The 22555-nt window shown below is 41.8% G+C and overlaps 1 protein-coding gene and 1 long non-coding RNA gene across 2 annotated transcripts in view; one reads left to right on the top strand and one right to left on the bottom strand.

The window, feature by feature from the left end:
• The window catches only part of ST6GAL1 (ST6 beta-galactoside alpha-2,6-sialyltransferase 1), a 54596-nt gene extending 33537 nt beyond the window's left edge, over window positions 1-21059 (bottom strand). Inside the window, exons 1-2 of the mRNA XM_033959054.1 lie at window positions 20389-21059; window positions 7064-7161 (exon numbers count right to left, since the gene is read on the bottom strand). Coding sequence (XP_033814945.1) covers window positions 7064-7161; window positions 20389-21025 — 735 coding nt within the window. The 5' untranslated portion in view covers window positions 21026-21059. The remainder of the gene's footprint in view (window positions 1-7063; window positions 7162-20388) is intronic.
• Window positions 1160-20966, top strand: LOC117366960. Its single transcript, XR_004540669.1, has 3 exons — window positions 1160-1268; window positions 2846-3022; window positions 20842-20966. It is a non-coding gene; the product is annotated as an uncharacterized LOC117366960 (long non-coding RNA).
• Window positions 21060-22555: the final 1496 nt, after the last annotated feature.

Raw genomic sequence — 22555 nt, 5'->3', positions numbered from 1 at the left:
GCCATCCACTAGCCACCAGGGATCCCTATGTACTTGATAGAGGGCATCGGTGAGCATGGGGAGACCCTGATTCTTGTGAAAAAGGGATCGGGAAGTTGTCCTGATTTTTGTATTAAAAAAAAGAATATTAAGAAGATTCCTTCATTTTTCTAAAGCAGCATTTCTCAACTCGGTCCTGGAGTACTTCCTTGCCAGTCAGGTTTTCAAGATATCCACAATGAATATGCATGAAAGAAATTTGCATATAATAGAGGCAGTGTATGCAAATCAAGCTTAAGCAAATTCAATGTGGATATCCTGAAAACCTGACTCGCAAGGGGGTACTCCAGGACTGAGTTGAGAAACACTGCTCTAAAGTATTAGGGGGAAGTGTTGGGATGGGTTGGAAGTAGGTGGCTAATAAAATTTCATAGGGACTAGGGGCTAGATTCACTAAGCAAACCGATCGTGTACTGATCGGTTTGCGAGCCCTCCTGTGTACCGATTCAATTTCAATCCGTGCATGCAAATGAGGGGAAACGGCATGCAAAGTAGGCAGGATTTACTAAAAAAAAAAAAAAAAGAAGGACACCGACTGGGCTGACCGATCCAAAATAAGCGACTGCTGAGGTCCAGTTGTTTAGGTCCTTTCCAACTGCCCCAATCTCCTGCCTGCCCCGATCTCCTGCTCTCGCCCCGACTCTCCTGCCCTTCCCCGCAGTGCAAGCCCGAAGTTTTAACTTGCAGGCTTAAAGTGGGTTAAAACCACGGGCTTGCAAAAAAAAAAAAAAAAAAAAAGTTTCCTGCTGCAAGCATGCACAGACCATCTACAGGAAAGGAAGATAACATAGCATCATGCTTCTTAACCATGTAACCATAAGTTCTACACGGTTTACAAAAGATTATAAACTAGAGACAATTTAAGAATGACTGTGCAGCCATTTCCAGAAGCCTGGATTTGATGTGTGTGTGAGAAAGAACTGTGAATCTCAGGACACTGTGATAGGAGATGGCATTTCCCAGGTGCAGGCTTGTGGGAATCTGGTGGGCATGTGAAAGAACTAACATTCCAGCTGGGAGATAAGTGAAACACCTGTTGTTTACTGCAGAAACTAACAGAGTGTGAGACAGGATAAAATAGTATATAAGAGGCCATCCTGGGGCTTTTCCTTTGGAATCCATCAGCGCGCTGTAAAGGGAGTCCCACGGTTGGTTGACCCGGTCTATCACTGCCTAGAAAGGATTCCCCAGTCAGCTATGAGGAACGGTGATGTCATAAATCAATCATGGTGATGTTATTTTGAATTATTAGTGCTTTGTATATTTGCCTTGCAATTTAAATCTATATCAGCTGTGCTCAGCATTTTACTGCCCCGCTATTTATGTAGCCAATAAAGCAGCATAATTAGCCTTTTCTTGTGTGTGTGGGTATTTCTTTGTGTGCCATGAAGTGCTGACTACCTAACGAACTTTGCAGTACAATGACAGAAAGAAATTATTTAATTAGCAGCATAGACAAATTGATAACCTAGCAGCAATAACAAACTGAGAAAAGGCGGAGAGAAGATTTTAAACTAAAGACAATTTAAGAATGACAGAAAGAAATTATTTAACCAAGTATTTTGAAAAGAGAAAAATTTTCAGTTGAGTTCTGAAATGTTTATAAGAACAGGCTCCAAGCAATAACAATTGAAATTCTCTGCCATGTGAAGCTGCTTGGAATGCTAAAGTATGGTCCAGAAATTTATTGCTTTTACAGCCCTGTACTGATGGGAAGGTAAACAGGGCATGAGATTTTTTATTATTTTTATACAATGCTAGAGAGAATCTATTAACCATATAAAACAGAACAGTGCCATAGATAACCTTATAGCAAAAGCCACCCAACTTAAAGAAAACATGAGCCTCCATTGGCAGCCAATGCAACTCACAATAGAATGGAGTCACATGATCATATTTTTTAAGACCGTAGATCATTCCAACCGCTATATTCTGAATCAGTATAAATCTACCATGTCTTTCTTGGGGATTGTTAAATACACAATATAAAATAATCCAAAAGACTCAGTAATAAAGATTGTACCAGAAGTTTAAAAGCAGAAAAATCAAAAAAGGGTTTAATGGTACATAGTTTCCATAGCATGTAATAACCCTTACCTACCACAGCATCTATTTGTTTTTTCATGGTCGGTGGGGGGCATGCCAGCAATCGCCCCCATTTGCATGCAGGCCTTTAGTGAATTTGTTGGCCTGCATGCAAACGGACACGGATCAGACACGGGTAGAAGGTTAGTGGATCTAGCCCTCGGTAGTGGAGGGCAATTTTCTTTACATCAGGGCCTGACCCTTTAAAAGGCAGTAGGTTCATTTTGGTGACAACTATCTTAGCTTGGCTATGGATGGGAACACATATTTATGGATGCAGCAATACACAGAGACCCATCAAATGTATCTGACTCTAACTCGCTTTGAACTTGGATTTAGAAAGGTAAGCAATTAAATCTAACATTCAGGTTTCCATGCCCTGGGGTCATCAGAGTCCAGATCCTGGGGGGGAACTTGGTTTGCGACTTTCTATTTTCTGCCTGGCATTCCACTTCATGGGGGTGCTGGGGGGGGGTGCTGGGGGGGAAGATTTGGGGGTGGCGGGAACTTGGGGTGGTTGGGTATTTTTTTTTGGGTAGGTATATTTGACATGTTTGTGTTCGGTTGTCTTTGCTTGTGCAGATATTGCCTCTGTTTTTTTTTTTCTGTGCTGGCATTTGTTGTTGCTGTATTCACTTCTGCGTGTATTTTTTCATGTCAATAAAAATTGTTTACAATCTAAATCTAACATTCAGATCCAAATCCTGTGTTCTTCTTTTAGGCACAGCAGAAAAGATGTACAGCTAATTTACTTCACTCTGCACTGACATTTTCAGGCTCCACTAGTGGTGTGCATTTATCAAAGAAAGGAAAGAAGTCTCTTCAGAAGCAGACTGGCTAACCTACTGAAGAGGGCTTTAAACTAGAATCATTGAAGCTAGCTGATCAAAGCCCCTAGGTAAGTATAAGCCCTTATGTAAGTGAATCATTAAATACCTCTGCACACATGAGAAAAAGGGGCAATGTCTGGTAAAAAAGAGGCTCCTGAGAAAAGTGTCATGGGATAGGTGGCAAAGTTCAGTTGTGGATTAGGAATTGGTTATTGGATAGAAAACAGAGGGTAGGATTAAATGGTCATTTTTCTCAATTGAGGAGAGTAAACAGTGGAGTGCCGCAGGGACTGGGACCGGTGTTCTTTAACTTATTTATAAATGATCTGGAAATTGGAACGATGAGGAAGGTGATTAAATTTGCAGATTACACTAAACTGTTCAAAGTTGTTAAAACGCATGCAGACTATGAAAATTTGCAGGAGAACCTTAGGAAATTGGAAGACTGGGCATCCAAATGGCAGATGAAATTTAATGTGGACAAATGCAAAGCCATGCAGGTTGAGAAGAATAACCTGAATCAGTTACTGGATGCTAGGGTCCACCTTGGGGATTAGCGCCCAAGTAAAGGATCTGGGTGTCACCATAGACAATACGATGAAATCTTCCGCCCAATGTGTGGCAGCGGCCAAAAAAGCAAATAGGATGCTAGGAATTATTAAAAAAGGGATGGTTAACAAGACTAAGAATGTTATAATGCCCCTGTATTGCTCCATGATGCGATCTCATCTGGAGTAGTGCGTTCAATTCTGGTCTCCTAATCTCAAGAAAGATATAACGGTGCTAGAAAAGGTTCAAAGAAGAGTGACCAAGATGGTAAAAGGGATGGAACTCCTCTCGTATGAGGAAAAACTAAAACGGTTAGGGCTCTTCAGCTTGGAAAAGAGACGGCTGAGGAGGAGATATGATTGAAGTCTACAAAATTCTGAGTGGAGTAGAATGTGTACAGGTGGATCGATTTTTCACTCTGTTAAAAATTACAAAGACTAGGGGACATTCAATGAAGTTGCAGGGAAATACTTTTAAAACCAATTGGAGGAAAATTTTTTTCACTCAGAGAATAGTTAAGCTCTGGAACACATTGACAGAGGATGTGGTAAGAGCGGATTGCGTAGCTGGTTTTAAGAAAGATTTGGACAAATTCCTGGAGGAAAAGTCCATAGTCTATTATTGAGAAAGACACGGGGGAAGCCCTGTATTGGTAGCATGGAATATTGCTACACCTTGGGTTTTGGCCAGGTAATAGTGAACTGGATTGGCCACCGTGAGAACGGGCTACTGGACTTGATGGACCATTGGTCTGACCCAGTAAGGCTATTCTTATGTTCAAACAGTATACTAGAATGCTCAAAGAATAGGAAACAAGGTTCTGGATCTAGAGGCTGTGATGGAAGAGGCTGATTTGGATTTAGTGGAGATCACGGTGATATGGCTCACATCGTAGTTACCTAAAATCATACAACCCAGCGGTATATGTCACAATCACAAAAATACTGTAAAATACCACTTATATAGAACAATGCACATCAGTATTGTTAGTCCCTTACACTGTAAGGCTTACTATGCGGCCTCAGAGATGGAGCCTACGCACAGCCATACAATCACAAGCTGAGATGATCCGCGTAGATGTAATACTCCTGCTCCAATCATTGGCCAATAAATACTTTTTTTACTTTTTTTGTGCTATTTTTTAAATATAGTGTTTATCTTAGAGCTAATATAAACCCTTCACCAATCACTACTGAAGATGTAATGCGTTTTCAAAAAATCTTCAGCAAATAATGTGCATATTGTCCAAATTTGAAAAAGACCACACAACTTATCTTTTTGTTGAATAGTCTTCACTGTGGGAGTCTTTTTTTAAAACCTCAGTTAGTTCATGTCCGTCTGCCGACGCGGCCACTGTTTGAAAAGCTGTGACCGAATGCACTGATTGTGCGTGTGATTGTTAATGTCCCGGTGGCCCTGACGCAGCGGATGTATGTAATTCCTGCGAAACGCTGGCCGCGTCGGCAGACGGACATGAACTAACTGAGGTTTTAAAAAAAGACTCCCACAGTGAAGACTATTCAACAAAAAGATAAGTTGTGTGGTCTAGTTTTTCAAATTTGGACAATATGCACATTATTCGCTGAAGATTTTTTGAAAACGCATTACATCTTCAGTAGTGATTGGTGAAGGGTTTATATTAGCTCTAAGATAAACACTATATTTAAAAAATAGCACAAAAAAAGTAAAAAAAGTATTTATTGGCCAATGATTGGAGCAGGAGTATTACATCTACGCGGATCATCTCAGCTTGTGATTGTATGGCTGTGCGTAGGCTCCATCTCTGAGGCCGCATAGTAAGCCTTACAGTGTAAGGGACTAACAATACTGATGTGTATTGTTCTATATAAGTGGTATTTTACAGTATTTTTGTGATTGTCACATCGTAGTTACGCCAGACTATATTCTGTTCTGGAAAGACAGAGTATGAAAAAAAGGAGGGCGAGTGGCTTTATATGCTAAAGATCATATTTTTGTCACACAAATGCAGGATCTACAGGATAAGGCAGAGGCACTGTGGGTCAATTTGGAAAGAGGAAATGGAAAATGTATTTACATTGGTGTGATATACAGGCCACCTTCACAGACAGCAGTGGACAGAGATTTAATAGAAGACATTCAAAATATGGCTATAAAAGGGGAAGTACTAATAGGTGATTTTAATATGGCAGATTTTGATTGGTGTATCTCTATTGCAGGGTGTCCTAGAAGTAGAGAGATCCTGGATTCTCTATAATGAAAACTGTTCCAACAGTTGGATAAAGAATCCATGCCATACTAGACTTAGTGCTTACGAACAGGGAAAGTGTTTCAGATGTTATACTGGGTGTTATACTGGATGTTGTACTGGCACCAACATAGTGCGGTTTAATATTAAGACAGGTGTAGAAAGGGATCATTTGAAAGTGAATGTGTAACCCCTGGCTTCCTATGATACCAAGAGTCTGGTTATGTGTACAGGAGGCAGGCTAGAAGGACACTATCAGGTAAAAAGAGGGTACATAGGACAAATAGGAATTCCCCCTTTACTAGTATATTCAGGGTTCTGGGACATTGATCCCCTGAGCTATATGTTTAGAGGTAGCCAGTTGCTTAGAGAAATTCTTCGCTAGCTTCCACTAAACTATTAACCAGAGACTCAATGGTAAAGGGAAGGAATATGTAGGAGCTGATAAAGATAAGAAATGAAAAGTCGTGCATCTGGGCTGCAAAAACCCAAGGGAATGGTACAGTTTGGGGGGGAGGTGAAGAACATCTGTGCACAAAAGAGGAATAGGACTTGGGTGTGATTGTATGCGATGATCTTAAGGTGGCCAAGCAGGTAGAAAAGGCGATGGTAAAAGCTAAAAGGATGCTTGGGTGTATAGGGAGAGGAATGGCCAGTAAGAAAAAGGAGGTATTGATGCCCCTGTATAAAGTCTCTGGTGAGACTTCATTTAGAATATTGTGAACAATTCTGGAGACCGCATCTTCAAAAAGATATAAAAAGAATGGAGTCGGTCCAGAGGAAGGCTACTTTAATGGTTGGTGACAAAGATCTCAATATGTATACTTTGGAGGAAAGGTAGGAGAGGGGGATATGATAGAGATGTTTAAATACCTACATAAATGCATATGAGATGAATCACTTTCAACTGAAAGGAAACTCTGGAATGAGGGGGGCATAGGATAAAGGTGAAAGGGGATAGATTCAGAAGTAACTTCAGAAAATACTTTTTCATGGAAAGGGTGATGAATGCTTGGAACGGCCTCCTGGTGGAGATGGTGGAGACAGAAAGCATATCTGAATTCAAGAAAGCTAAGGGAGAGGAGGGGACAGTAAATGGCATGGTTAGGCAAACTAGAAAGGCCATATGGTCTTTATATACCTTCATTTTTCTCAGTTTCCATATTACATACATTTCTGAAGATAAAAGTCAAAGAAAATTCATGTTAAACTACAACTGTAAAATAAAGAGAAAGGCCACAATATAAAATCAGATAAACCCCTTAGGACGCTTGAACCAATGCATCCAAATAAGGCTGATATGCTTTTCCTCAATTTTATTTTGGCATGTTACCTGAGAGTTAATAAGTCGATATGTAGTTTTTCCTCCTACATCATGATGATATCCTATGGTAGGGGCACCATTAAACCTCAAAACAGCATCATGGCTATCTGAAAGGAGCAATAAATGAAACAAAGGCAGTTAATGAACTCTATGAAATTAGTTTAGTAATTATGGTTGCAACTTCTCCATTTTTATAGCAGAAAATGGAGATGAAGAAATACATAACAAAATATTTTTTAAAACCACAATTCTCAGGTTCCCTTTTATTTTCTGTTTGGCTTTTTACTTTTGGGAGATTTTAAAATCATTTTTCTTTTGACACATTTTGCTCTCCCCTTTCCAACATTTTCTTCTCACCTTCAGATTTTCTTCTCCACTTCTACTTTTCTGCAGTGTGACAAAGCATTGAATGGATAAAGGAAAACACTATTACCACCCTCAGAGTATCTTATGAGATCCCACTTGAGAACTGTGTTCAGTTTCGAAGACCTACATCTACAAAAAGGTGCACATGGCAGAAGCAGTTCAAAAAAGGGCCAGCAAAATGGTACATGGACTTCACTATAAGACATATACAGACAGAATATTAGAAAGAACAACTAACTAAGAATATGGATGTCCAAGTCAGATACAGATGATCATTTCTTTTAGAACAGGATCTGCTGACATATAGCCTACTGGCTACATCCAGCATGAACATCCATTTACAAACTGAAATGGCCAGACTATGAACAGGTCAAACAAGGAACATGGATGGTATGAGAAGTATAGGAATGGCCATATTATAAAATGGCCACCCAGCCACTTATGTGGGCCATGAGTCTAATGGTTAGAACAGCCAGCTGTGCAAATTCAGATCTTACTGTAGCTGTTTGTACATTTCTTTTCTATTTTTTTTTTTAATGTGAGCCCTCCAGAAAAGTACCTACTTTGACTTCCCTTACTCCCTCCAGTGGAGAACTGTTCAGAATTCCTTTCTATAACCTGGACGTGTCAAGTACCAGGTCTAAATATTGTGGCCGGGTACTAGGCAGGTTATAAGCCTAGCCTAGGGTCAACCCAGTACATGCACTAGACTGAGCGGATAAGCAGAGGTTGGTAGAGAGGAGGGTAAAGCACAGTCAGAAAGTCCAATACTGTACAAATAATGCTTCTTCTGCAGCCAAAGGTTTATTAAAAAGCAAAACTTTCAAAACCAGTACTCACAGAAGTTGCTCTTCAAATAATTGTACCCCAAAATCTCTCAGCTTCAATCAGCCCTTTTTGCTCCTCTTGCATTCTTATTGTCATTAATCAAAAGAGAAAAAGACCAAACATTTTATTTTATATTGACACTTTTTTAGTTAGGCTTTGGGAGCCTGTGCCCCTGCTTCAAATCAGTTCAGGGCTCCATACAGGGAAAGACAACTCACACGCTCATTTATACTTCTGCCTTTACCCCTTTTCAAAGTTCATAACGTTTTTCTTTCCCCAGCCCTTCAGCCAAGCTTTGGCACTGGCTATAACCTATTAGCCAGACCAGTATATTTTTTCAAGGAGTGGTAGGCAAATCTATCGCAAACTCTCTTCTCAACTGCTTTACTAAGCAACCTGAAATACCTCTGAGCCTTTTGTAAGTAAGGCCAAGGCGTGGGGTTTTCCCACCCAAAAGATTTGATGTAGTGAACCCACTCAAACAAACCCCATTCAGGTTATAATGGGAAAAAAACCTCTTCTTGTTATTTCATCATTATTATACAGCTTTTTTTTCATAGAAACATATCCGCTTCCTTATCTTCACACTACTGCTATCCGCCTGCAAAGTCCTAATTTGCTGCTATTAAAGGAATAAGACTTTTTCCTCCATGGAATAAACAACCAGTCATATTTCTAGGCTTTCTCTTTGAGAGCTACTTTAAACTTGGAGCTGGCAAAACACAGCTGCAGCCTTCTTGTTATTACATCCTTATTATATAGCTTTTCTTCACAGAAACATATCCTCTTCCTTATCTTCACACTACAGCTGTCTGCCTGCAAAGTCCTAATTTGCTGCTATTAAGGGATAAGACTTTCCCTCCATGGAATAAACAACCAGTCATATTTCTAGGCTTTCTCTTTGAGAGCTACTTTAAACTTGGAGCTGGCAAAACACAGCTGCAACCTTAGTGCAAAGGCTATAACTTCAACTTCATAAACAGTTCATAACTTTTCTCCTAGAAGCTGTGCTTTATATCCTTCAAACATTTCTTCTGGCAGAGCACTTTTACTTCAATACTTTAGCCTTTCTTATTGAATTAGCTTTCCATAGGAATACATTCTGAGTAACGTCCATTCCATTGGTTCAATCTCATCTTCAATCATATCCTTCCCTGTGAAAACAGACATGCAGTCATCCTGGTATTCTGGTTCAAGATAGATTATCTTATGCTTTATGGGGTACCTGAATGGTTTGTCTTCCTCGGCTTTATTCGTGGCATAAGTCCAGTGAGGTTTAGTTTGTTAATGCTGTTCCTTCCAGCTCCTGCTTTGCTCTGTCCCTCTCTGGCTTACTCTACTGGGGTAATTAAGACTAGCTTCAGATGAGAGATTCACTATGATTGGTGGAGACTTCTGGGGAATATTAATCCTGTTAGATCCTGCTTATTGGCTAAGGAATAGGTTAGCTTTAAGATCAGGAACTCCCTGCTTAGCTTTCTTGGTCATGATTGAATCTTAGAAACATGATGGCAGATAAAGGCCAAATGGCCCATCCGTAGTAACCATCATCTCCTCCTCTCTCTAAGAGATCCCATGTTCCTGACCCACGCTTTCTTGAATTCGGACACAGTCTTTGGCTCTAGCCCCTCTTCCGGGAGACTGTTCCACACATCTACCACCCTTGCTTTAAAAATGTATTTCCTTAGATTATTCCTGAGCCTATCACCTCTTAACTTCATCCTATGTCCTTTCATTCTAGAGCTCCCTTTCAAATGAAAGAGACTCGACTCATGCACATTTATGCCACGTAAGTATTTAAACATCTCTATCATATCTCCCCTCTCCCGCCTTTCCTGCAAAGTATACCCAATTGAGATCTTTAAGTCTGTCCCCAAATGCCTTATGATGAAGACCATACACCATTTCAGAAGCCTTCCTCTGGACCGGCTCCATCTTTTTAATATTTTTTTGAAAGTGTGGTCTCCAGAATTGTACACAATATTCTAAATGAGGTCTCGCCAGAGTCTTATACAGGGGCATCAATCCCTCCTTTTTCCTACTAGCCAAACCTCTTCCTATGCACCTTAGCATCTTTCTAGCTTTAACCATCGCCTTTTCAACCTGTTTGGCCACCTTAAGATCATCACACACCCAAACCCCGCTCCTCAGTTGTGTACATAAGTTTTTCACCCCCTAAACTGTACCATTCCTTTGGGTTCTTGCTGTACTGTATTTATCTTCTAGATGCCTTCCTAGAAAAAAAAATAGTCCTTTCCTGACCAGTATCTGGGCTTAGGTGTGGGTTTATTGTCAGCATTTAAACTTCTTGGTTTATGCTGGCGCTCACAGGGATTTCCCTGTAACAATATGGACATCCCTTCCCCTTCTGCAATTGGAGTTGGATGTCCAAGCTTTGACCCCTCCCTAGTTCTGCTCAAAACACACCCAGACCATGTCCCTTTGCCATATAATAAAGATACTTACCTATAGCAGGTGCTCTCCAAGGACAAGCAGACATATATTCTCACATGTGGATGACATCATTCACTGAACCCAGTACGGATACTACCAAGTGCACTGTCACTTAAAATTTTTTGGCAATGACCATACCGCATGCATGCTGGATGCCTTCCCATCCAACATTGGCTCGCGGGTCTATCAGTTCAGTAACAAAGCCAAATAGGAGAGGTGTATGGGTTGTGAGAATATATGTTGCCCTCAGAGAACACTTGCTACAGATAAGTATCTTTGTTTTCTCCAAGGACAAGCAGGCATTATATTCTCACATGTGGGACTCCCAAGCTGCAAGATCAAGGCTCTGGATGAGGATAATATATGTATAAACAGAGCCTGACGAAATGCAAGAGGGTTGGAGGGAAAGTTGGTGCTCAGGAAGTAAAAAGATTGTGCAGAACTGCTTGTCCAAACTGTCTCTTCTGGAGTTTTGTTCCAAACAGTAGTAAGAAGTAAATGTTTGGATTAAGGACCAATTGGCTACTTTGCAAATGTATTCAATGGATGCAGAATGGAAATGAGCTACTGAAGCAGTCGTAGCTCGGCTGTTACACAGCACTACAGTTTCAGCTCAGTATGAATATATGCGAAGAAGATATAGTTCACCAGCCAAGTGGAGATGGTTCTCCTGGAAACAGGAACTCCAAGTCTGTTAGGGTCAAAAGCCACAAAGAGCTGGGAGGATCCTCTATGACAGGGGTGCCCAACACGTCGATCGCGATCGACCAGTAGCTCAGGAAGGCAACGCGAGTCGATCGCGGAGCCCATCCCGAGCTCCGTGATAGACTCGTGTTGCTGTCCTGATCTACTGGGCCGATCAGCCTTCCTCTCCAGTGTTCTCTCTAGGGCCTTTTAGCTGGGCGGTCCGCCCAGCTGTCATCTGCTGCTGCCGCCGCTGCTGAACATTAAAAAAAAACAAAACAAAAAAAACCGGCTTGGAGATTTCAACCCGTAGCGAACTTATGCTCCGTGGCTCTAACGTGTGCGTGCCGGCTTCCCTTCTCTTCCCTCCGAAACCGGAAGTTATGTCCGGGGGGGGGGAGAAGGGAAGCCGGCACGCACATGTTGAGAGCCCTGAAGCAAGCGTTCGCTATGGGCTAAAGCGGGAGACAGGTTAGTGAAGCATTTGCTTTTCTTGCTGCCGGGTCCAGCCTACTTTCTGTTTCCGCGAAGGCAGGACCCGGCAGCATTTCCCCCAATAGGTCGATCGCGATCTTTGGCCAATCAGCCTTCTTCTCCCCGACGGCAGAATTGACGTCGGGGAGAGGAATGCTGGTCGGCCGAAGCAGGGAGAGCTTGGGGCGTCGTCGGCTTTCGGGCCTGTTATTGGTGGCGGTTTGGGTCCTGATCCCCGATGGCAGTGGCTTGGGGGAGGGCAGGGAGAAAGAAAGAAAAAGGGCATGCAGGGAGACAGAAGGAAAGAAGAGAAACAGAAAAAAAAAAAGAAAGAGAGGCAGAGAGAAAGAAAGGGCAGGGAGAGAGGAAGGAAAAGTTGGGGGAGGGAACAAGGTCTGGAGGAGAGGAAGCATACAGGCTAAAAGAAGGGAAGAAAGATTGGATGCACAGTCAGAAGAAGAAAGTGCAACCAGAGACTCATGAAATCACCAGACAAGGTAGGAAAAATGATTTTATTTTAAATTTAGTGATCAAAATGTGACTGAATTTATATCTGCTGTCTATATTTTACAGCAGGTCCCCTTTTACTAAATCGCAATAGAGTTTTTTAGCGCAGGGAGCCTATGAGCGTCGAGAGCAGCGCTAGGCATTCAGCGCAGCTCCCTGCGCTCTAAAAACTGCTATCGTGGTTTAGTAAAAAGGGAGGGGGGTATATTTGTCTATTTTTGTATGGTTGTTACTGAGGTGATAGTGCATAGAGTCATCTGCTTTGACCTCTTTGAAAAACCCTGGAATAGGAATGATAATTAACATTTTCTATGCGTACAGTGTGCATTATGTTTTTTTTAAAATTTTATTGTTGGTAGATCATTTTGACTTGGTCATTTTAAAAGTAGCTCGCAAGCCCAAAAAGTGTGGGCACCCCTGCTCTATGAGGTTTAGTGATTTCTAGCTAGTAAGCCAGAGCACATTTGCAGTCCAAGGTGTGTAGTGCTGCCTCTCCAGAATGTGAATGCGGCTTTAGAAAGATAACAGGGAGAGCTATTTATTTATTTCATTTTCTATACTGTTGTCCCAAGGGAGCTCAGAACAGTTTATATTAATTTATTCAGGTACTCAAGCATTTTCCTGGTCTGTCCTGGTGGGATCACAATCTATCTAATGTAATGTTGTGGGGGGGGGGGGGCGAAGAGATCTAGGTCCTACATTCCCGACATGGAGAAAATCTAACATAAGATGGTAGTGCTGAGAGACCATTCATGTGACTGAAGAAGTCTGTTCAATTTGTCTGCCAAGACAGTTTGCTTCCCTGCTAAGTAAACTCCTTTGAGAAGTATTCTGTGAACAATTGCCCAGTTCCAAATCTGGACTGATTCCATGCAAATGGGATGAGAACCTATACCCCCTTGTTTGCTCAGATAAAACATGACATCTTGGATGTCTATATGGACAAGGACTATTTAATTAAGGAGTTTAATTAAGGAGACAGTTCTGGAAATTGGAAGACTGGGCTTCTAAGTAACAGATGAAATTTAATGTGGAGAAATGCAAAGTGATGCTAGGGTCCACCTTGGGGGTTAGCGTCCAATCAGATGGGTGGACATGTTGAAAACAACCATGGGGATGATGCTGGAGGACCATACCAGATAAGAACAAAACTGATTTCTTTTTAGATTTGTAATTTATCAAGTCATTAGGTCTCGAACATGAGTTGATGGCACCTAACAACAAAGCCTGACTTCAGTGTTAGACAAAATAACGGAAACAATTCTAAAAAATAGAACTATGGAACACGTAAACAAACATGATTTAATATGACAGAGTCAGCATGGGTTCAGCCGAGGGAGGTCTTGCCTCACCAATTTGTTTGACTTCCTTGAAGGTGTGAATACACTTGTGGATAAAGGTGAGCCGGTTGATGTAGTGCAGGGGTGTCCAATGTCGGTCCTCGAGGGCCGCAATACAGTCGGGTTTTCAGGATTTCCCCAATGAATATGCATTGAAAGCAGTGCATGCACATAGATCTCATGCATATTCATTGGGGAAATCCTGAAAACCCGACTGGATTGCGGCCCTCGAGGACCGACATTGGACACCCCTGATGTAGTGTATCTAGATTTTCAGAAAGTTTTTGACAAAGTTCCTCAAGAGAGGCTTCTGAGAAAATTAAAGAACCATGGGATAGGAGGCAATGTTCAGTTGTGGATTAGGAATTGGTTATTGGACAGAAAACAGAGGGTAGGGTTAAATGGTCATTTTGCTCAATGGAGGAGGGTAAATAGTGGAGTTCCGCAGGGATCTGTACTAGAACTGGAGCTATTTAACTTATTGGAATGATGAGTGAGGTGATTAAATTTGCAGCTGACACTAAAATGTTTAAAGTTGTTAAAATGAATGTGGACTTTGAAAAACTGCAGGAAGACCTTAGGAAATTGGAAGACTGGGCATACAAATGGCAGATGAAATTTAGTGCGGTCAAATGCAAAGTGATGCACTTTGGGAAGAATAACCCAAATCATAGTTACCAGATGCTAGGGTCCACCTTGGGAGCCAGCACCCAAGAAAAAGATCTGGTTGTCATTGTAGTCACTATATACAACAACGAAAAAGGGAAAATACAACCCCACGTATAATATAATAGAACAGAACACAAGAAGAAGTGGGGAAGGGACTTTGCACATCAGCCTCTACAACAATTCATTAAAAAATACATTAACCATTTGAACATATACATAAAATCATGTGAGCCAAATAAAGAGTCCTTAGTCCTTTTGGCTCACATGGTTTTATGTATATGTTCAAATGGTTAATGTATTTTTAATAAATGAATTGTGTGCAAAGTCCCTTCCCACTTTTTCTTGTGTTCTGTCATTGTAGACAATACACTGAAATCTTCCACCCAATGTGCGGTGGTGGCCAAAAAAGCAAACAAAATGCTAGAAATTATTTAAAAAAGGGATAAACAAGTCTAAAAATATTATAATGCCTCTGTATTGCACCATGATGCGACCCCACCTTGAGAATTGCATTCAATTCTGGTCATCTTATCTCAAAAAAGATATAGTGGAACTAGAAAAGGTTAAAAAAAAACTGATCAAAATGATAAAATGGATGGAACTCCTCTATTATGAAGAAAGACTAAAGAGGTTAAGGGTCCAGCTTGGAAAGAGATAGCTGAGGGGAGATATGATTACGGTCTACAAAATCCTGAGTGGTGTGGAATGGGTACGTGAATCAATCTTTTACTCCGTCAAAAATTACAAAAGACTAAGGGAGAATGGATGAAGTTACAGGGAAATACTTTTAAAAGCAATAGGAGCAAATATTTTTTCATTCAGAGAATAGTTAAACTCTGGAATCCATTGCTAGAGGTTGTGATAAGAGCGGTTAACATAGCTGGTTTTAAGAAAGGTTTGGACAATTTCCTGGAGGATAAGTCCATAGTCTATTATTGAGACAGACATGGAGGAAGCCATTTATGATATGACATCTAAGTTCAAGTTTGGATGTTTTGTAAAGTTCATCCAAAAATTGAGTAAAAAAAAAAAAGTGGTGATTTTCAAAACCACAAAATGTCTCTTTTTTCCAAAAATGATCTTTTTAAACGTGTTTGCCCTTATTGTGTCTCTCGCTTTTGACCGTTTTCAAAAAATAAAACGTACAAATGATAAACACACAAAACAAGTCATTGACATGTAGGAGGGGCCAGACTGACCACACAGACATCCTAGCAGAGCAGTGGGGAACTGCAGTGAACTTCACATAAGGGGTCCCGTGTATACATTTAATCGTAACCCCCTTATATTGTATGGGGAGCACTCCAAAACCTACCCCAAAACTACTGGACCAAACTGTACACCACAACAATAGCCCCTATGGCTGCAGATGTAATCTATATTTGGGTACAGTGGGATCTGGGAAGGTTTTAGTGGGTTCACACTCTCTACCACAAGCATCACAAGTATAATAGTTAGAGTGGGATAAGGGCCTGGGTCTCCTGTGAGAGTGACTATGTCAGAAGAGAAAGAGAAGGTGGAATCCCTCTGGATAAAGATTCCCAGACTCAACGGTGCTGACACAAAGATTGGCCTTTACTACTGACCGCCAGGACAGGGGGAGGAAACGGACTCGAAAATGATTGAGGAAATTAAGCACAAATGCAAGACAGGTAATGTTGTAATCTTAGGGGATTTCAACTTTCCGGGGATAGAATGGGTCCTGGGAACCTCAACTTGTGGCAAGGAGGCAATGTTCCTGGAGGTGCTAGGGGACTGCTTCCTGGAACAATTGGTGGGGGAACCAACAAGAGAACACGCCACCTTGGACTTGGTCCTAAGCAGCATTTTGGAGCCGGCTAAAGATGTAGAAGTCACAGTCCTGCTAGGGACGAGCGATCACAACAGGATCAACTTCAAACTCGATGTCGGGAAGGGGAAAGGCACTAAAGCCACAACTTTAAACTTTAAAAGGGGAAGATACGATAGCATGAGAACCATGGTGAAACAATGGATCAAAAAAATAGGCAAAGTCAAAACGGTAGAACAGGCATGGTCCCTTCTGAAAAATACTATCACGGAAGCACAAAGCCTATACATTCCGCGGATGTCCAAGCAAAGAAAACAAATGGCAAGAGAGAGCCGGTGTGGCTTACTAAAGAGTTTAAGGTAGCCATAAAAGAAAAGAAAGACTCCTTCAAAGCATGGAAATGCACGAAAACAACCGAAACTCGGAACAAACACAAGGATGATCAGAAGAAGTGTCACAGGGCGGTGAGGGATGCCAAAAAGGACTATGAGGAGACAATAGCACAGGAGGCCAAAATCTTCAAGCCCTTCTTCAGGTACGTGAAAGGGAAAAAACCCGCAAAAGAGGCAGAGGGACCGCTGGATGACCAGGGAAGGAAATGGTACATCAAGGATGATAAGCAAATCGCAGACAGACTAAATTCCTTCTTTGCATCTGTCTTTACAAAGGAAGACACTGCAACAATTCCAGAAGCAGTGAAAGTGTTCAAGGGAGCAACAGAGGACAGCCTTACCACAGTGGAAGTGGACTTGGATCAGATTTACCACCAGATCGACAAACTCAAAAATGACAAATCTCCTGGACCGGATGGAATTCATCCAAGAGTCTTGAAAGAGCTAAAAGTGGACATCGGTGAACTATTGCAAATGCTTGACAACCTGTCAATCAAAACAGGACAGATACCGGACAACTGGAAGATAGCGAACATCACGCCGATATTTAAAAAAGGACCAAGAGGAGTACCGTGCAACTATAGACCTGTGTGTCTCACGTCGGTCCCTGGGAAGATGGTTGAGGCGCTGATCAAGGACAGCTTAACCCGGCACTTAGATACCCACGACCTGATGAGAGCCAGTCAACATGGATTCAGGAAGGGGAAGTCATGTTTGACGAACCTACTTCAATTTTTTGAGACAGTGAACAGACAAATTGATAGTGGAGAACCAGTGGATATTGTATACTTGGATTTTCAGAAAGCGTTCGACAAGGTTCCACATGTAAGACTCCTCAGGAAACTGCAAGGCCATGGAATAGAAGGAGACATACTAAGATGGATAGGTAACTGGCTGGAGAACAGAAGGCAGAGAGTGGGCATAAATGGGAAATTCTCAGACTGGGAGACTGTGACTAGCGGTGTGCCCCAGGGCTCAGTACTTGGGCCCATCTTATTTAATATTTTCATAAATGACCTGGAGGATGGAACATCTAGTGAGCTCATTAAGTTCGCAGATGACATAAAGCTATGCTGGGCAATCAAATCACAGAAGGACAGTGAGGAACTCCAGAGCGACTTGAGCCGATTGGAAAATTGGGCAGATAAATGGCAGATGAAGTTTAATGTGGAAAAATGCAAAGTCAAGCACTTAGGCAGAAAAAATAAGGAACAAGTACAGTATTTCGGGTGCAACTCTAGGAAAAACCGAACATTAAAGGGACCTTGGCATATTAATTGAAAGGACCCTGAAGCCATAGGCGCAATGCGTGGCGGCAGCGAATAAGGCAAATAGAATGCTAGGCATGATAAAGAAGGGAATCACATATTTCGGAGAAAGTAATACTACCGCTATATAGAGTGATGGTCAGACCACACTTGGAATACTGCGTCCAGCACTGGTCTCCATACCTAAAAAAGGATTTAAAAGTACTTGAGAGGGTGCAGAGACGAGCAACGAAGCTAATAAAGGGCATGGAGAACTTGGAATATGAGGAATGACTTATGAGACTGGGATTGTTCTCCCTTGAGAAGAGGAGGCTGCGAGGGGATATGATCGAAACTTTCAAGATACTGAAAGGAATCGACCAAATAGAGCACGATAAAAAATTATTTACAATGTCTAATGTGACACGGACAAAAGGACATGGACTGAAGCTAAGGGGGGACAAGTTCAGGACAGATATCAGGAAGTTCTGCTTCATGCAACGAGTGGTGGACACCTGAAATGTTCTCCCGGAAGAGATAATTGCGGAATCCACCGTTCCAGGGTTTAAAGGTAAGTTAGATGCACATCTCCTTATGAGTGGTTTAAGATAACATAGGTAAGGTTAAGCTAGATGCACATCTCTTATGAGAAGCTTAGAGTATGGGGACTAATACTATGCCAGGGTACACCTGGCGGGGCCTCCGTGTGTGCGGATCGCCGGATTTGATGGACCTAGGGTCTGTTCCAGAGATGGCACTTCTTATGTTCTTAAATCCACTGCACTGATCGCCAGGCTACTACAGAGACCTGCTTACTGCTCTAATAGAACTGGCTATAATATCTGCAGCTATGTACTGTTTCATTCACATCTTTGTGGAGTAGGAGTGGGTCAGTGACCATTGGGGGGAGTGTGTGTGTGTGGGGAGGTCATGATTCCATCCCTCCAGTGGTCATCTGGTCAGTTTAGGCACCATTTTGGCCCTTGTTTTTAAAATTGGTCTTGCCCCAAATTGTACCCTGGACATTTTCTAAAATGTTTGATTATATGGCATAGTGCTTTGAATGCTGGTGCTTGACTGCACACATGATTTCTGTTCTCAGTATCTTTCCAGCAAAAGTGTCCCCTGAGGAAGGCGTTTCCTATATGCTGAAACAGGGATCCTTGTTGGGACCTCCGTTTCTAAATAAAGACTTTATCATTGGTTGAAAAGACACCTCCCTTGCCTTTTCTGTTTGACAGTCTATACTTCAAGGCAAGGTGTTCTTTTGTCTGCCAGAAAAACATCCAAGTCATAAGACTGCCCTAGTCCCATCCATACCACGCCTCTAACATGCCCCCTTGTGATTTAGACAAACTGAAGATGAACAGCATAGAAATCCATCTAAAATACAAGTTTCAAAAATAGCAACTTGGATGGTTTGGTGAGGAAAACATCCACCTGCCACTTTATGCCACTTTTGGGATGTTTTTCTCTTTAGAAAATGAGCCCTATACTATAAATTGAGTACATTATGGACTCATTTTATAATGCCACAGTAGTGAGTCCCAGCATATCAAATGCAACACAGCCTAAGGGATTTGGCCAATTGGAATCTTAGGCCACTCCAAGTGCATCCCAGAATGCACTGCGATAGAGGCCTAAGATTCCAGTTGGCTCAGGGGCTTTAGGCGCCTGGGCCAGTCAGGGCCTTAGGCCCCTCCCCGGTGCATCCCACAATGAAGGTGGGCCAGTGAAGGCGGGCTAGTTAAAGTGGGCCAGCTGGCTGTAGGCAGGAAGGACGCCTCTAGCCAGACATTTCAATAATGGGGGGGGGGGGTTTCTGGGTGAGCTTGAGGTGGGGGTAGGGTCTGGATGGGCTTGGGGGAGTCTGGGCTGTTTTTTGGAATGGGGGTTCTAGCAGGAGGGACTGGGCATCCCTCCTGCTGGAGGATATGTCGGAGAGGAGGGGGTTTCAATGACTCGGGGGTGAGTTGGGGTGGAGGGGTATCCCTCCTGCCAGTAGTCTTAATGGGGGGGCAGGGAGATTCCCTTGCCGTGATCAGCTCAGCGGCAATCCAGTTCTCTAACCAACTTGGACGTGATTCTATATGGGACGCCCGTTTGTGATTCTCAAAAGCCGCTTAGGCAGCTTCTGAGACCAGGCGACCTTTACAGAATACAGCCCACAGTATCCTTTGCAGAATATTAGCTTAGTGTGAAATCTCATGCCCAACTGTGGACACTAGACTTATACCTGATAGAACATAATGTAATGCTGGCACCCATTATTCTATAACATCGTACCTAAAATCTGGGAATACCTGTCTCCTGATCAAGCCCCCTTTGCAGGTGCACGTAAGAAAAGTTAGGTGCTCATTTTACAGAATAGGGGTATAAGTCAGTTCCACATGCAACTGTTAATTAGTACAAATTAGTACTGTTAATATTGGTACTATCTCCAATTAAGTACCAATTTAGAGCCAATTAACTAATTATGTTAAACACATAACTGACTCTATTCCATAATTGGGCATGCAATTTGGTGCCTAACATTTTGTGCCATTTACAGAATTTAGGGGGAAATGCAAATGTTAATACAAACCTATTTCAGACCCAAGTCCTGATGACTTTATGGATCCTGCAGATGACACCACAGCACAACGTCCCAGCTGTCTCACTTCTTCACCAAGGCTTTTCATGGGAAGATATTCCTTCCACTCGGAGTCATTTGAGGGAATTTCAGCCCTTTTAAGCATTGTCATGTTCACCCTGTTTTTCAGCTCACACAGTAACTCCCCAGCATGCAGTTTACTGCTCGGTTTTCCGCCAAGGAAGGTCACATTATATTTGTTCATTTTTAAGTAATTTTGTCTGACTCTTTGGAGTCTGACTATGAGAGTCTTAGATGAGCTGTCCTTATCCCATACTTTAAAGTTATGCTCTGGTTTTACAAGTTCAAGAAGAGTCTTTGATGTTTTGCTATTCTGTACATCTGTGATGAATATGTTACTTTTTGCTCTCTCCTGAATAATTTCTGTGACATCTTTATTCTTAGTCACGCTGAATTGTGATCTATCCCACTGTATGGCTGGAAGAACAGTTTTCTCAATACGCATACTTTCTAAGTTCCAAGAAATATGGATGCTTTTTCTGGTTTCATTCCACACACAAATTGTCAAAAGGACAAAGATGGCGCACAGCATATATCTACATTTTTTCAGACTGTTTATGTGGACCATAGTGTGCTGTATGATTTTGTAAACTGATGTGAGCACAAAGGAGCAGAGTGTCAATTCTAAATGAAAATATAAAAAAAAACAACAATTATAGAATAAAGCAATTTCATCTTTCTAGTACACTTACTCTCCTTTCTCAGAAGTTATAATTAGACTTGTATGTTCTTTATTAGAATAACTAAAGCCTGATAGTGATATATATACCTTACACAGCACTACATGCCCTTTAAAAACATAAACTTTAAATCAGATAATATACACAAATACTATAATGCAATGGTGACAGCTATGAACCAGTTTCATGATGTATACCTATGGAACTGGAATCTATACAATACATCTAAAAAGTCGGCATTGAAAAAAATGCCTAAGCGCTATTCTATAAATGGTGCCTAAAGTTAGCTGCAGTTTATAAAATAGTGTTTACACTTAGGAGCTGCATCTAGCTTTAGGCACGACCATTTGCACCAATGGAAACCCCGCACCTAAAATTAGATGTGGATACTCCTTAATCTATAATTACTTGCGTAACTTTAAGGCATGCCTTCTAATGCCCCTCCATTTCCACATCCTCTTTCTTGGTACTACAAGGAAAGATTAGGTTCTTTCCTTGGTAATCTTCTTTCTTGTAAAGCTTCACTCTATTCCTGAACACTCGGGCAGTCAATCCCATCTCACAAGATTTCTTGTAGGAAGCCTCATTAGCATATCTTTTTGCTCCTCCTTTCTTACTTCTAGAATGCCCTACAACTTCCAGTGTGTGACAAAGCAGACAGCCATTCCTGTCGAGGACATAGAAAAGAGAGGGGTACGGGGCAACTCCCAGAGAAACAAGTCTAATCTGTTCATATCAAAAACATCATAACAACAGTCAAACATTTTTTGTAAATAGAAAAAAGAGATTATGTACTTACCTTGGTAAGCTCTTTCTAGTAGATAGGTGAGACATTCTAGAAAGATGGGTTGTGTCCCCATGGCCGCATGCCATCTGCAGAAGGAATCCACTCCGGATTTTAAATTTGTGCATCTCGTACTTTACTGGGTTCCTTAGCTTCACCTACACTTAGTACCCAAGCACTGAGAGTCACCACATAAACATGAAGTAGAGACACCTATGGCAATCAAGTTCAGCAACAACTGTTATGCTCATGAAGTAACATTACAACATCAACTGCAAATGCCAACAAAGACCTCAAAGGAGCTCAGAAACTACTCCCAAGCAAAAAAAGTAACATATATACAGAATTCTTCGCAGCCCCCAAGGACTGACAGCATCCAAGAAACAACTTGGAGAAGCATAAACAGACTGAGACAGTAGGCAGACGCAGGAAGGACAGAGCGCAAGTCTAGAATCTCTCACCTATCTACTGGAACAAGAGCTTACCAGGGTAAGTACTTAATCTCTTTTTTCCAGTGCAATAGGTGGTACATTCTGGACAGAATGGACGTACAAAAGCAGACCCCAAAAGATTAGGGTGGGCTTGCTGCACCCTGCATGGGTGGCAGCATAGTCTAGCTTTGGCCCATGAAGAA

Source organism: Geotrypetes seraphini, chromosome 9, assembly GCF_902459505.1.
Source record: "Geotrypetes seraphini chromosome 9, aGeoSer1.1, whole genome shotgun sequence".
In the NCBI taxonomy this organism is placed as follows: domain Eukaryota; kingdom Metazoa; phylum Chordata; class Amphibia; order Gymnophiona; family Dermophiidae; genus Geotrypetes; species Geotrypetes seraphini.
Note: the sequence above shows the minus strand (reverse complement) of the source record. Positions and strands in the feature narration are given on the sequence as shown.